The sequence below is a fragment of the Pistacia vera genome, unplaced genomic scaffold (genome assembly GCF_008641045.1).
Source record: "Pistacia vera cultivar Batoury unplaced genomic scaffold, PisVer_v2 Contig692, whole genome shotgun sequence".
NCBI classification, from domain to species: Eukaryota; Viridiplantae; Streptophyta; class Magnoliopsida; order Sapindales; family Anacardiaceae; genus Pistacia; species Pistacia vera.
The window spans coordinates 23,468-39,482 of NW_022196548.1; the positions used below are offsets into that span (position 1 = coordinate 23,468).

At 34.5% G+C, this 16,015-nt stretch overlaps 1 protein-coding gene across 1 annotated transcript; it reads right to left on the bottom strand.

Moving 5' to 3' along the window:
- Positions 1-851: 851 nt before the first annotated feature.
- LOC116113920 (protease Do-like 7) lies at positions 852-15,747 on the bottom strand. The gene is made up of 24 exons (XM_031400074.1): positions 15,474-15,747; positions 14,574-14,644; positions 14,110-14,244; positions 13,092-13,150; positions 12,539-12,575; positions 11,260-11,385; positions 10,092-10,181; positions 9,139-9,204; positions 8,993-9,049; positions 8,791-8,856; positions 8,136-8,243; positions 7,970-8,050; positions 7,669-7,718; positions 6,880-7,045; positions 5,214-5,726; positions 4,207-4,389; positions 4,026-4,131; positions 3,725-3,895; positions 3,556-3,635; positions 3,252-3,479; positions 2,653-2,868; positions 2,289-2,446; positions 1,803-1,914; positions 852-1,426 (listed from the first exon to the last, which is right to left on the bottom strand). The coding sequence occupies exons 1-24, from the start codon at positions 15,745-15,747 to the stop codon at positions 1,250-1,252; spliced, it is 3,330 nt and encodes a 1,109-aa protein (XP_031255934.1). The 3' UTR covers positions 852-1,249.
- Positions 15,748-16,015: the final 268 nt, after the last annotated feature.

Consider the following 16,015-nt stretch of genomic DNA (forward strand, 5'->3'; position numbering starts at 1 on the left):
ATTTTATGTTTTTTCACTATATGTTCCATTCCATGTATCTACTGAAGAGTTGGTGACATACTAGAGATTCTCACTAGAATTTCATGTTACTGACATGTGCTTCTTCAAGAATTTGAGAATTAATTGATATCTAATTTGGAAATTACAATGTGATATTGGTTTTTTTTTTTTTTTTGTAAAATATAAGAAATCAATTATATGGGAAGCGAAAATATATTGATAAAAGTGCTTATCGCATAACTTGTGGCACCCAATTTCTTATATTGGATTGTTATAAAGCAAATTACACTTTAGAAAAATAAATTATAAACTTTAAGAGTAAAAGGCAATGATGCGATGTATATTTATTTTCTTGTTTGGCATCGTCTATGATTATAGCCACCTCATAGTCATTGTCACTTGGTGTCAAGGCTTGGTGGTCCAAAAGATTCGATGGAGATGCAAAGTTCTAAACCTACCATTCACCAAAATAATTTGTGACACAAGCTGACAAATGCAAAAGCGTTCATATATATAACAATAATATACTGAGTCTACAATAATGCCCTTCAATGGTAAATTTAAAAGTTGAGATGGAAATATTAATGTCGTCGGATAGGTTTATAAACATATAGTTTTGCTTTGTAAATAAAACACAACTTTGTTTTTGTGACCACTGAATTGGAATATTCCTCCATATAAGATACGAATTGTGATAATATATAAGTGCTGTAAAGACTTTTTACATAAGAAATCACATGCTGCGAATAAAGGACCTCCACTCAACTTTGAAACTTTTTATCTCCTAATGTCTAACATGAAATTAGACGTCCCAACTACCTGCTTGGGAATTGGGATAAGCAACAACTCAGTTCCTGTCAATCATTCAATCAGAAGGCAAGGGCGTCTATAAAAACAGATACTGGTTTTACAGAGCATTTTGTAATATCAACTAAAACTTTCATCACAAGGGCAAACTCAAAACATCTTTTATTTATCTTTTTTTTTTTTCCCTAATAAATATCATGTATAAATTGGTTTATATCTCAAAGAGTTTATAATTTTAATATTTGGGCACAATAAGTGTCTAACTATATAGCAAATGCACTGTAGCCACCTCCTTCGACTCAATTCTCAAAGCTCTTCTATATATCTAACAGAGAGCGCGAGCTTGCTGCTTCAGTGGAACCAAGAATTCCAAGTCAGTCTATGTTCAAATTCCAACTTGCTCCTCGATGAAAAAGGGTGCAGTGAAGTCTAGTACTTTCCTTTATACACTACTGCAGTCTATTGCCTTGATGGTCTTTCGGCGCCAAATTGCAGTATCAGGATCAAATATCAGCTCCCAAGTAGGCCAGTAGTGCAAATCCTGCTTTAACGTTAAAACTCGAGGCTTCCCATTCAGGTGAACTGTCCTTACACGGACAAATTCTCCATGCTCTATTTCCTAAATCAGTATCAAGAAAATCAGTTTACTCCATCCATCTCAAAACCTCTGAAGAACATTTGTAAGTCACTAATTCCAACAAATACATATCAAGCAAAAAACTTATGCAATAAAGCAGTGTTACATAAAAAACAAGGGGATTCTAGCCAAATCAACAGGATAAAACGCCTCAACTAATGCATAAGAAAGAGCTTTTAACTTTTAACATGTCAGTAGCTTTTTCTTAAGGGAAAACTTTAAGCCTTTCGGGAGTCATAAACAAAAAAGATGGAAAATTTTCACATACAAATAATTGTGTATGAATGCAAGTAGATAGATAAACAGATAGATAAAGGATTAAATCAAAATGTAAATACTGGTAATAAAGTAAAAATACCTTTGTCACATTGACAAAAGCATCTAGATCAGGAGTTGGCTTTCCGTTAATTTCAACAATCCATTGAAGAGCATACAGACCATATCGATGAACTGGACTACCATGACACCACCTGATAACATGGACAGATCATCAATATCATGTTGGTAAGAGATTTTTTTCCAGTTAGTAAAGCAAGGAAATGGTCACAGCAGAAGTGAAAATACTTTAAAAAAAAAAAAAAAAAAAAAAAAATTGTGACTGAAGCCCACAAAGAAGCAAGATATGAATTTAGCAATTACATAAAAAATTCAAAACAATTGCCTCTAATGGTCCAGATAGTTGAGTAATAAAGTTTGCTAGTTGAGTAAATTTATAGCAGGGCTATTAAGTTAATGTCTCCATATGACGATTATCCAAATACGTTGCTGTCAACACTCTAACCATGATGTTCTTTCCATGTCAAAGAAAGTATGTAAAGTCTACAAGTAAATGCGAAATTCTTACCTTGCTACGTACACACCATGACCTTCATCAGGAAGAAATCCCAGGGCACGGACTGCAGGATGAGGATCCTGAACAATACAACCACACCAATTTATCACACGTGTTGTGCCATTCCCATCCCTGACATCTGTTCCCACCTTAATCTCAATTTCACGTCCCTGAAAATCATGTACTTCAAAGTATGTAATAATGAGGAATTTACAGATCTTACACATCCTACACTACAAATCAAAGCTAATTCAACAAAAATTTGAAAAAATTAAAAAACCCTCCAGTTTGTACTCTTTAAAACAAAAAAATAATAAGACAATGAAGATGGGAATTAAAAATCTGAAATTTATAAAGAGCACATCTGTTTGCTTACCTGCCGAAAAATGGTCAGGTCAAGCTTCCCATCATTTTCATCATATTTGTCCAATGCTTGACAAGCATTTTCTATGTCATGGAAACAAGTAACAGGCTGTTTATTGACTGCCAACACCATGTCACCTTGTTCAAGTAAATTCTCAGCTTTTGATCCAGCCAAACAACCTTTAACACGTAAAACTTGTCGTCTCACTGGATCCTTCTTGACAAGAGCCTACAGGAAACATTGACCAACAATGAACAACAAAAATGAACTAACATAGCCAGAATTTTTTATTTCAAAATGCATGTATAAAATATATCATTTTAAGAAGCATGTAAAAGAAAAGGTTCAATTCGAATCCATCTCAAAATATAAAACCAAACTAGTAAAAATGCAAACATGTCTCTCGTTTTGCATATCAAGATAAATTTCCAAGGAAACTAATATCAAAAAGCCCATGTACACAGTAAGCAGACAAGAAAAATAACAAACACATATTACCATTAATGAACATCACATCATATAAGAGAATTTCTAAGGTATGGACCATTCATATTGCACATGCAAAAAATAATAAAATATAAATGAAACAAAGCATCAGGAAGAAAGCATACTTGGACCCAATCATCACTAAGACCAAAGCTCCGAGCCTTTGAAAGCAGAGTAGGATAAAGTTCAACCTCTAAAATCCTAACAAGTGGCATTGGCCTTTTAACACCGTTTATAAGAAGAGATGGTCCGCTTGCTCCAGATATGATTTTGTCAAGAACTTGGCTGATTGTATCTACTGGAATACCTCTGACAAATTGATGATCCTCTGACGAACTGCAACCAAATTTCAGCTGAAATTGGAAAGTAAGCATCAAAACAGATTGCCACACTGTAGCAGATAGCAAGCAGATATTTAACAGTAGAAACCTGAGTTGAAAAGCTTCCCCAGATAGCTTGAACCCTTCCTTGCTCATCAGTCAACACACCAGAAAATGTACTACCAAAGTCTGCAATACAGCATTTAATAAAAACCAACTGAACTCATACCAGTTTTCATAATTTTAAGATTCATTATAAACAATTCTGACTCCCTTACCAGTATCAACCTCAATGACTTCCATATTCATTGCTCTGTATCGTGGACAATCAGCTGAGCTGATATTTAAAGCGGCACACGGGTTGGTCACAATGGATTTCCTAGACGTTGCTTGTAGACTTCTACTCAGCCCCACAAGACATACTGAATCCCCACGGCGCAATGCAGGTTCTGTTTAAGAAAGTACAAATGTAAAAACTAACAATTATACGGATGGTGATGCATCAATAAAATACAGAAAACACATAGAACATTGTAATCTGAAGGATAACAGTGTGGAATGAAAGCAAAAGGCAACTACCTGGAAGTAATTCAGCAGCACGAACCACTGCAGCACCAGCAGCCCCCAGGGCAGAAGGATCATAAGCAACAAGAGCAAAATTGTGAACAGGATGGAGAAAAACCACCTGCAACACAAAGTAGGCAAACTTAACCAATAGCATAAGACAAAGCCTTCAACTAATTACGTTTTAAAAGTTTACCTCTCCGGGTATTTCAATTGGAAAAGCAGCAAATGAAAGCATCACATCTGACGCAGAAATTGCAACTGTGTTCTTGTCAACTGCAACCAACCCCATGTTTTGAGAATGGTATATAATGACACCAGTTCCAAAAAAATGTTGAGAATGGACACCATCAATCATACATGACGGTGGTACATGAACCTGCAAGTATAACAATCATCTTATTCTACTCCAGAAGATTATTTGTCATGCAAGCTCTCAGAAACAAAATTTTATATAGAGAAAAGAGAGAGAGAGAGAGAGAGAGAGAGAGAAAAGCAAAGAATCAAACAGAATAATTAAAGGAACCAAATAGTGACCTTAGCAGACCACACAACCCACAAATCATCTCAAACACTTTTCAACAGGAAAAAAACAAAAACAACTTATTTTAGTTTGTCTCCTTTACGTTAAGAGGTCCCCATGGTCTAGAATTTTCACCAAGAAATAATAATGTTACAGCTCCTTTTGCTTCATGGAAAAATCTAGTGAGAAAGTTTCTCTGTATCGTCCTGCATTTAATTCGTTGAGCCATATGCAATAAATTTCTAACAGCTTTAAGCTTGGCCACATTTAATTAGTAATAGCCTCACAAGAACCTATCATCCCCATCACCAGCAGATACCAAAGGAAAATATGAAAACTTACAAGAAGAATACATCACTTCCTCAGAAAATATTTTATAATTAAAATAATAATTTCATTGGGAAAAAAAAAAAAAAAAAAAGGACTGAACCAAAGAAAATTCTTTCAATGAGGTGCAACACTTGCCAAGCCCAAGGTCGAACCTATTAATACAGTATCAAATGTAAATCCTGATACAAAATAGCAGCACTTACTTTTTGTAATGAAAAACATTTATCTCAAGAAAGCAATAAAGAAAATAATACAAGTATCAGAAGATCGCTGACCAAAACCGAAGGCAATCAACAAAATTAGACAGCTAATTTAAGGTAATCATGATGTAAGGACCTTTCAATTATTACCTCAAACATTACAAGAGTGGGCTCTATCACACGTTCTGCTAATGAAGCATTTGTTGTCACTGCAGTGGCACCTTGATAGTCTCTTGAACCTGCATTTTCCATGGTACTTGGATCCTCCAACTTAACATCTCCACTTTCATGTACAGAGCCGTCAGCAACTACACCATCAGCAGATGCGTACTCTTCCACTCGTCGTTTCTTTCTCCCACTATCAGATTCATCTCGAGAATGTGACTCTATAGAAGCATCTCCACTGGCAGTTTCCATACTAGTAACACCATCAGTCAACTCTTGGTCATTACCTTGATGCTTATGTTCCATATGAACAGGCTCACCACATGACAGAATTGTCTGATTGTTTAAGCCTAGACCTGCACCATTGGTACCCGATGCCAGCAACAGAGACTCGGACTGAATAGCAGGCCTTGCTGTCCACAGACCAGAACTGTCATCACGAGTGTATATCTGAGGTGGAGCATACCACTCATGGCGATCAATTGTTACAAGAACAGACTGCAGACACAACAAAAAATCAATTAACACTTAAAACTTAAAGAGTGAGGACTGTGCATGTGTGCACCACACCCACAAGTACACAATGAACAATGAATAGAAAACAATATATGCAGCCAGATAGAAGGACGCAAGCATAAAAGGAAAATTAGCTGACAATGCTTTCATATTTGAGAACACCAGTAAGCAGGCTTATATGAATGATAATCAAAAAGTGGCAATGCATGGCTGAATACCAATAGGAATACACATCAAAAAGAGTAACTACAGTATCTAATAAATGGTATAATAAAATGCACTATGTTTCTGCTCTAAATGATAGAAAACTCCCACATTTAGCCCTTCAAATGTTACAACATTTCTCAGACACTTTACAGTTACAATTCTGCTCCAGAAATAACAAAAACATACCGAAGACACCCAGCAGTTAGATGATTTTGATTTCTATCACCTGATTACAGATTATTTTGCAGTGAGGATATTCTATTTCTGGCGTCACTATGTGTTTCGTATAGAGCGATGCAACGTTTTGTAGGGTGGTCCACTGCTTTACTCTTTTCCAGTCATTCTTTAAATATCAATAAAATCTTGCTTCTTATAGGAAAATATTTTTTAAGAAAATATCTTCAAAACAAACTTCTAGAAGTTGCAGAGGATTAAAATCACTGAGGCAATAAGTACCCCACAACCTGTTAAGTCATTAATTAGAAAGCACTCATTAAATTTTGAATAATCATATCAGAATTTAACAGCCACTTTAAGTCAACTATACCCAGTGCCTAGGCCTGAAATTTGGAGACTGTCAAACCAGGAATAATAGATCAGTGACTCTGATAACCTTTACCTTATCTCATACTAAATCCAATTCTCAGGTACAAACTAGCAATAATTGAGTGAATCAATCATAAAACACATTTAGGCCTGAAATAGAGGTATTGAAAGGGCCAGAACTCATCAATTTACTTGTTGCCCCTCACCAACCCTCAATTCAATATCATCATCCATTAGCATAATGAAATGTGTTGACTATCATAAACCCAAGTGAAAAACATCAAATATAACATATATACTGAAATTTAGATAGCACAACCGGCAGTACTTTTTTGCAATAAATATCCAATAGGGCAACGAGGCAATAGTTAAAATCATATACCTTCCTGCGATGGCGGTCCGTATAGCTTACATATTCTAATGGCACTCGAGCACCCCTAGACAGCTTAGAGAGAACTGAGATTAGTTCATCAAGCCGCAATATCTCTTGACCAGCAAATTTCTTAATGATCGCATGGCGAAGAACACCTGCTCTAAATAGCATATATCTGCAATAGTTGAACATTAAATATTTAAAAAATAACAAGAAGAAGAAACAGGGTAACATTGTAAATTGAAATAACAATTTTAAAAGAAAAGAGTTGGCAAATCAGAAAGATACATCATGTCAAACAAAATTGTGTTGTACAACATACAATCTTCTCACTTGAGTCCCAGAAAATTAAGTAATCAGTGATATTAAATATTAATTAGACACTAGGTGATGTTACTCCACCAAACCCATTGATTCACGTTAAACAAGTGTTTCTCATTCAACATGGAGTGATCCTTGAACATTGTAAGCCATTAAGGTTATGCTGACCAAACATGCTATTCTAAATAAGTGCCAATGATTTTTAGGGACAAAATCTGTAGTGTGACATTTAGGCTAACAACAAAAGCACCAGTAATACATCTCATAAGAACTTTCTCCACTAGTAAAATGTTAAAGTAATTAAATATGTGATCATGTGCAGTTGATTCACTCTACAATCAAATTTATCATGATAGACTTTCTTCTCACATTAAATAACTAAATCAGCAGAAAACAACATATAAAAAAAACAATAGCTGAAAAATAAAATAAAGCTAACAATACAAAACTTCAGTAAGTACATATTGATAAACTTACCCAGGTTCCGAAACGTAGACAAGACCACAAGGAAATCGGAAATTTCTAGCCTGTAAAAAGCAACCATTTGAATAATGTATCTTAATAAGCAAGCACAGAAAATAAAACGTAAACCACATTATAGTCTAAACCATGTTAGCACAATCCAAACAGAGAAAAGTTTTACCCAATTCTGATAAAAATTTATGCTTAATTTTGAGTGAACTTCTGGAGATAGGGTTAAAATGTAAACAAATTCACCAAATAAATTTGAAAATATCTTGACATGCTTACATAGCAAAAGCAGCAAAATTTAACCTACCTGTTGATATGATAAAGGATGTATCACTGCACCACTTACTTCTAAGAAGTAGTCAGGAGTTATTGAGTGTAAATCCTGGACCTGAAGTTTAAAAGAGAACATATTAAATTCAGCAATTGTGTTGAACGTTGACAATAACAAACTTGCAAGCCATTATGAGCCTCACCACTAAGTTTACAGTCATTGATGTGCCACCCCTTTCAATCTGCAATTCAATTGTGTTCCCAACACTGTCATCAAGCAAAGTCTCCAATTTCAGAAATTGAGTAATCACCTGCAGTAGAATTTTGATGATCAAGAAAAGTCATCAAACATTGAATATTGCCATTACTCAACTTTTTCAGGGAAATGAATATTTGAAATGAAGTTTCTTCCATATATCTAGGGTCATTTTTTAAATAAACATACAAAAAAATAAAGTGAAACACATCATAAATCCCACAACCCAGCATCATCACAAGCAGAATAGGTACACGTGCAAACTACAAACTAAGCCCACATATATTATAAGTTGCTATTACAGCTCTTCACGATCTAACAGACAAACCAACCTTTGCAACAAGGAAGATAACCATACACACATTCAGAAACAAGACCATATGCATTTTGATAAAATACTTAAAGAGTCACCCACGCTGAGGGAGGGGCAGAAGAACAAGAAAAAAGAGCACCAATCTATTGTTAACTAACCCTGTCAAGGAATATAGCAACCGAAGCAAAAAAAAAAAAAAAATATATATATATATATATAACTTAAACACACACCAGAAATGGGTCAGTGCAAGAAATAACTAGAGTTAGTATTTGAAGGCACCACTTACTTCCCCATTCACACGAACAAGGACATCACCCGGCTCCAATTGTGAATGAGCTGGGCCACCAGGCACCTGAAATATGTATAAAATCTTATTACAAACATGATATTAAAAAAGAGATTGTGGTAAGTATATAATTGGACTAGAAAGAAACAAACATGACTACTTTATTTAAGAAAATATATACAGAACTCTCAAGTATGCTCACCACAGAGTCAACAACAAGCAATCCAGTTTCTCCGGGAGGAGATGCATGTCGCACCATCTAAACACATGTACGATAGAATATTCAGAAATCGTACTCTACATAAGATATTTATCAAAACAAGAGAATGTAAGTAACAACCCAAGTACCTGCTCCGTTCCGCTTTGGAGACCAAGTCGTCGGGTCTCATCAAATCCTTTATGAAGAAATGTCACCTACATCATAAATAACTGTCGCATGTCACAAATAATAAATTCTCCACACTGTACACCAATGACAATAGCATATATTAAGCAGAAGCAACAACTTGTTAAGAAATATTCATACTCTGAATCAAGAATAAACAAATAAATACAACAATCCCATCACACATAATGAAATGGTATTGCAATAAGGCCACAGACATCATTACTAAGGGGAGGTTCCAAAAGCATACCAGAATTTTTTTTTTTTTTTCAAAGATGAAACTGAATAAAACTTATATAAGTGTAAGAAGGATTTGCAAAGCAATGAATAAGCTTTCCATAGTAAATCTATATGTGTTTCAGTTAAACAAGCTTAAAATAAGTACAAGAGAGTACCAATTCGTCCACAAAAGTATATCAAAACACCCCAAGAAATGCTTGACCAAGATTGCTATCGAATTCAGATGAATAAAGAAAACAATTTTAAATATGGGCATAAATAGTACAGCAAGAACACCAATTTTCGTCCATCTATAAATTGATCATATTTCACATCTGCTTCATTTGCTTAGGGATGAACTCAGGGATTATATTCACTAAAAAGAATAAGCCAAAACAATTACATTGCAAGAAAAAAATTGATATCATACAAGAGCCAATGCCAAGCAGAATATGAGTGGGGATAGAATTTTAGCAATCTACTAGGAAATATAAATCTGAGAATTACTGAATCAAGACATCACAACAAACTCTTCATGACACTGACCAACATGTGTTCAACCTTCTTTCTAACATAGTTGAAACAAAAGGTCAAAAACACAATGATAATAAATGAAACATCATTTCCCAAAAAAAAAAAAAAAAAAATGAAACATCAGTAAAAGTAAGGCGTTACAAGCACAACAGCATTAACAAACCTGTAGCGTACCACGAGGAATAGAAACTGCCTCCCATTTATTTATATAAGAATCTTTCCCCTTCTGGAGGAATCTTAGTGCTCTTACAACCTGAAAATCGAATAATAATGTGTTTTCAGTGGCGAGAAACTACTGACTTAAAAAACTAGGTATTCAACGAAAATTCAAGGGTTCACATGTACAATGACAATATATGGCAGAAAGGCCCAAAGAGCAAAGCGAACCTTCAGAAGAAATAGAAAACTTGGATAGTAGAACTCCTAGGAGTAAATCTAATGAACAGTGACATGACCTGATCCATTTGTATAAAACCACATGGTTTAAGTATCAACTTTTAGTGTAGGTCTTAACTAATTTTATATTCAAACAAAGCAAAAGGTGAGCACACAAACATTGTACTAGAAACCTATAAAACAATCACAAAAGTTAATAAAGATATGGAAACAATTCCAGTCAGAAACTAAAATTTCTTTTCACCATCTGAGATATGCACTATGGCCAGAAGGGCAGTAACAGGATCTAATGCAACAGTTAAGCATTCCAGTTTATTGAATTAGAAAAGAAATTTGGTATAATACCTCTAAAAAAGGAGGAACTTAAATACAAAATACTAAAACTATGAGGAACATATTAAAAAATCATGTCTATTACATAGCGTACCTCCACCAACAATCAATATTACACAATTTCTATATACTCCATCCAGGAGTGCCATAAATCAATGCATTCCTTATAAATGCTCTTCAAAACTCACAATTCAAGTAGACTAGTCTAACTAGTGAACCATCATAAGCACTGATAATAAAATTCTCTTCTATGATACATTTTTTTTTGAACGAATATATTGTTCTAAATTAAATGTTTGAAAAAAAGTGTTAATAACAATGCATTAGACCAAATATCACAGTTCTGTATAAAATTTTACCTGAACCTATTCAAAAACTTTTTAACTAAACACGAAAAAATTAGAAATTTGCAGGAAACAATATCAGATCTTAAGTAAGTTTGTTTAGATCACTTCAGTTATGACATAAGCCACTCTTCACAAACTCAAGAACAGTAACCTCTTAATTTTAATTATTTGCAACACTGCAAAAGTTATGCTCTATCTCATACAATAACCAGTATTGTGACACAAAGGGTCGACATATAAATAAAAGAAACTCACCCGTTCTAAAGGTAAAAAAAAGGCAGATGCACTTGACGACTTGCTACCTGCATTCAAGGCCACTGCCCTACCTTGCCAATCAATAACTGGAGAACCACTTGAACCACCCTTAGTCCCCGATGCTGCCTGCAATCACAGAAAAACATAGGCTGCAATAAACCATACTAACATAGGACCAACAGGCACAAATACTGCAACTTTAAGCAAAATTTGGATCCAGAAAAGCTTTTTCCCAAATTGGTTGCAGCAATAAAATGTTATGGCTTTCTTGAATTTTGTAAAATCAAAACAAAAAGTCAATCCTATATCAATGCCAAATTTATGCTAAAAGAACTAAACAGATTGTTACAACTCAAGCCAAATAATAGAAACAACATAGTACAACAGTGACAGCTTAAATAGTGGTGTTAAATTTTGGTGATAAAATTTGTGAAATCAACAATTTCATGATGCCAAGATTTGCATTTTCAATTGGCCCTCAAATCAACTTTTACACAACTGATCTTCGAAATCTTATAAGTTCAAATGATTCTCTAATGGCAGAGCTCTTCCATCTTAGTTTTTCTTTCACCTGGTAACAACCATCTTGTAGGGCAGTTTAGGCTTGCAGTGTTTTCAAATCCATCAGTTCTTCTTGTTCATCTTTCATCCTATCATGGTCTAAACCTTTTGGCAAACGAAATCCCTTTGCACTTCTGATCTTCTAAATCATAAGAGGTATATCAAACAGAGATTCACATCAGTCTGAGATTTTCAGCACTAAGATGCCAATATAATTGTCTAATTTCTTATCCAATAAAAAAACACAAAAGGTGCTGCATTTCTGAGATTCAATGTTTTCACGCCCACTGGGTTTCTGGTTCTTCTTTCTTCCATTTATAACCTTTTCAAAAATAAGATCTCATTCACCCACTTCAATTTTGTGTCCCATTCTCGCTATAAATTTTCCATCAGATTAGAACAAAAATGTTAAACACACCCCAGGTAGAAACCATAAACGAAAAGAAGTAAACAGTCTGCATCAATTCTAGAAAAGAAAATACTTAATCAAAATAAGAAGAAGGAATTTTTTTTTTTTTTTTTTTTTTTTTGGGATAGAAAACAAAAATATGTGCATCAATGATAAAAAGAGTTACAACAATGGACTAGATGTCCACAATGGCAAAAGAAAAGTAACTCTTAAAGCATATATACAGCCACAGAACTCAACAATTGCTCGAGAAAAGACTAAGTATGTGATAATTGTCAGATTTCCTCCGATCTTAGCTTAAATACTTACTTGCATGTAGAATGTGTTGAAATCATTATAGCCATCCCTGCACCAAAAAGCAGCCACTGTTAACTACTATGTATTGTGGAAGATCAACATGAGAATCAGAGAAGCCAACAGTCAGTTGGATATAAAATACTGATTGCAAAAAAAAATAGGGGAAGAAAGAGGATATAAAAAGAAAATCAAGTGCAATACGAGAATGCATCACAGATATTAACTGAATAAAGGAACCAGGCTTCCATATTATGAATTAGCGTGATAATTAAAGTTCAGCAGAGCTAAAAAGGCAAAAGAAACGGCAAATGAGGTTAGTGAGAATGTAATGAAAACTATGCCTTGAAGCCTCAAAAACAAGGGACTATGATATTAGGAATGAACCAAAAGAATTATTCAAGAAAAGAGCATCAGTGGGCTGATTTCAACATAAGATGACAACCATATATTAACCACAATCATCACTGAACTGTAGCAGTGTTAGAACAAATTTTATATACTTTTTCAAATGAACATTCTCCTTGAAGAAAGACAAAAGAGAACATTACTAAAAGCTACTGCTTACTTTTTATAGTGAGGAGCATCTCTATCTAAACGAGCAACAGTTCCAGCCAAAATTGATACCTGCAAATTTAGAGACAAATAAACAAAAGAGAAATTGACCAAAATATTCCTATAATAAATTAAGCTGGTTACTATTAAATCATATAATCATATGATTACTAGGACGTAGGACAACAACAATTTGACACCCAGGAAACAGAAGTACACATAATACCAACAGCGAAACTCTTTGCCCTTTCGGGTAGGTTGACAAAAAATCAATAAAAAATAAAGAAACCATCATCACAAGTTGTAATCTTAAAGAGGAACTAAATAAAACCACAAACACAAGAATAAACTGATTGATTACAACAATCATATTGACAATGTAAGGCTGAAATATGCATGTTATCTTTTCAGCTGATTGATAAAGATTTTGCTATAGTAGAAACCATGAATGAGATTATTAATTATGATATCATACTTGTTAGGCTAGAATTTGAAACCAAAATATAACAATCAAGAAAGTTGTGAGAGCAGTTTTTGGGAAAGTGAATAGTAAATCTTATACAGAAAAAGAAGATAGATAAAGATCTGGGCTTTGCATTGAGAATTTCTTACGTGCTGAAACTAAGGGTCTCTCATCATCACACTTGAATTAGGATTTAACTCCCAAAAATATTCTGATTACCACAGTTGTAAAGCCCCACAACTGTCCCAATTAAAACCTTATGCCCCCAAAGGAATTGTGGATAATCGAAAAAAATATAATAAAAAGATGAATTTTAAGAAACAGGCTTCTTTAACCACAAAGAAAGCAGGTGGTTTAACTATAATTTTTGTCTTCTAATTAGTTTTTTTCTCTTATACGAGGATCTATCAACTTAAGCTTTCAAGCAATATATTCAAATAGCAAAAAAAGGAAAACAATGCCCTATAATCATTGAATAATATAAAGTGTAAATTTGCATTAATATTTGAGATACAAAAGTAATAAAGCACCCTAAAATATTAAGGAATTGCATGTGTGACGTAAATACCTTCTCGCCACTGTCATTCCCAACAACCCGGATTTCAAGTCCAACACATGCAATTTCAGGGGCAAGAGGAATCTCCTCATACTGCAGAAACTGTATTGCACTAGGATCATAACGAAAGAAGCCAAAATCATGAACCTGAAAGGATGTACACAAAATGTTATTGTTGTTGACACAGACGGTATTTAATACACAAGGATAAAATCGTTCAAATGTATATATCACAATTATTATCATGATGAGAGGAAAACAAAATAGTGTACATATTGATAAACTGTGTAACGGGTCAGGTATAAAGATTAGGATAAGAATGAAAGAGAATGGCCAATGCCATGCTGAATCAAATAATATTACTCACCAAACAATGTAGTGGCTTTCAAATCACTCAATCTACTAACATTAGAGCTTATTAATCACTAAAAAGTCAGAGAACATGGTTAGCTAAGTTTGATGGCGACGGTACTCACCGGATCTCTGTACACAGGATACACTGGGACTTCTTCCCGGTTTACAAACATGGCCTCAGCAACTACAGGTCCTATAGGTCCAGAAAATCACAAATACGTGTTAAATAGTGACAAAAATTCAAACAACTATGCCCGATATCTAGTTTAAGTGTTGTACAAAATAATAATAATAATAATAATAATAATAATAATAAGGTGATCTCCAAAACTTGACAATATCATTTCTTTGTACACAAATAATTGGGGACGGCACAAGCAGGTATCGGAACTTATCAGTGCCACAAAAGGAAAACTTAACTCATGCAAATGTAATTTGACATTAGATTGGCTCCTTTAACATGTAAAACCCATACATAAAGCATACTTGAAAAATAATCCTCTGCTATGTACAGTCCAGGTTTAAACCCTCCAAAACCCGAACTTCAACTAAATGAACAACTTTTACAAATGAGAAATCAAATTTATGGAGACGCTTCTAATCAAATTCATAGTATAATAATCTATTATCTTGATTCTGAATAAACAATGACATTAAACAGAAAAACTATAGAAAGCACAAATAAGTATAGCCAAGAAACCAGACCTACAATCCAAGAGTCCATCCATCTCCTACATTTTCTAGAAAGCAAAACCTATTCTGCTAAAACAATTTCTCAAGATTACAAGAAAAAAAAAATCAACACCATATTTTATATGGAAGAAACAATATGAAAAAAAAAAAGATAAACAACATTTAAACATCCTTCCATTACGAGAAGAAAGAAAAAGAAAAGATTACTAAATACACATTGCAACGGTCATATTCAAGTAAATGCTGACAGACTAAGGTTATCGTCTCCTCGATGTAACAAAATTGAGATGAAATTAGTCAATAAAAAATTAGTTTAAAAAAGAAAAGACCCGGCTTGACGACGTGACGATTAGTCAAGATGATTCCCCTGCGCTTGTCAACGACAAAACCAGTGGCGTAGCTGGCACCAGCGGCCTCAGTGTCGAAGGCACGACAGGCGTTGGTTCGGAGGACGACGACAGCAGGAACGACCTTGTTGAGCGCCTTCCGCCAGTCCTCAGCAGTGGCGACATTCTCTCGGAAGGGAGGGTCAATCTCCATAGAGAGCTCCTCCTTGATAGTCGATTCAACTCCTGTCATAGGACTATCGACAGGATCTCCCATTCTTTTCTTTGATTGTTGTTGAAAGTTAGGGTTTGATTTTCGATGAATGAATGACCTGATCCGTGTGAGAGAGAGAGTGCGAGAGTCAGTGAGGGGAAGTGCCTGTACTGAGTAGTCAAATTTGGTTTTGTTGGCTATTTTATATTTTATTTTATGGGTCCAATTGAAGAGAGAGATGATATTTGGGTTCGGCTTTGGCTTTGGCTTTGCCTCATGCGTTTTTGAACAGTGTAATTTAAAGTGGACGCTTTTAACTGCCACTTGCAAA

Bases quoted from the DNA above. Each gene is read 5' to 3' on its own strand.
- LOC116113920 (XM_031400074.1), bottom strand. From the start codon at position 15,747: ATGGGAGATCCTGTCGATAGTCCTATGACAGGAGTTGAATCGACTATC. The intron at 8,051-8,135 runs GTGAGGCTCATA...TTTAAACTTCAG, and splicing joins CAATGACTGTAAACTTAGTG to GTCCAGGATTTACACTCAAT. The intron at 7,046-7,668 runs GTAAGTTTATCA...CAACTATTGCAG, and splicing joins GTCTACGTTTCGGAACCTGG to ATATATGCTATTTAGAGCAG.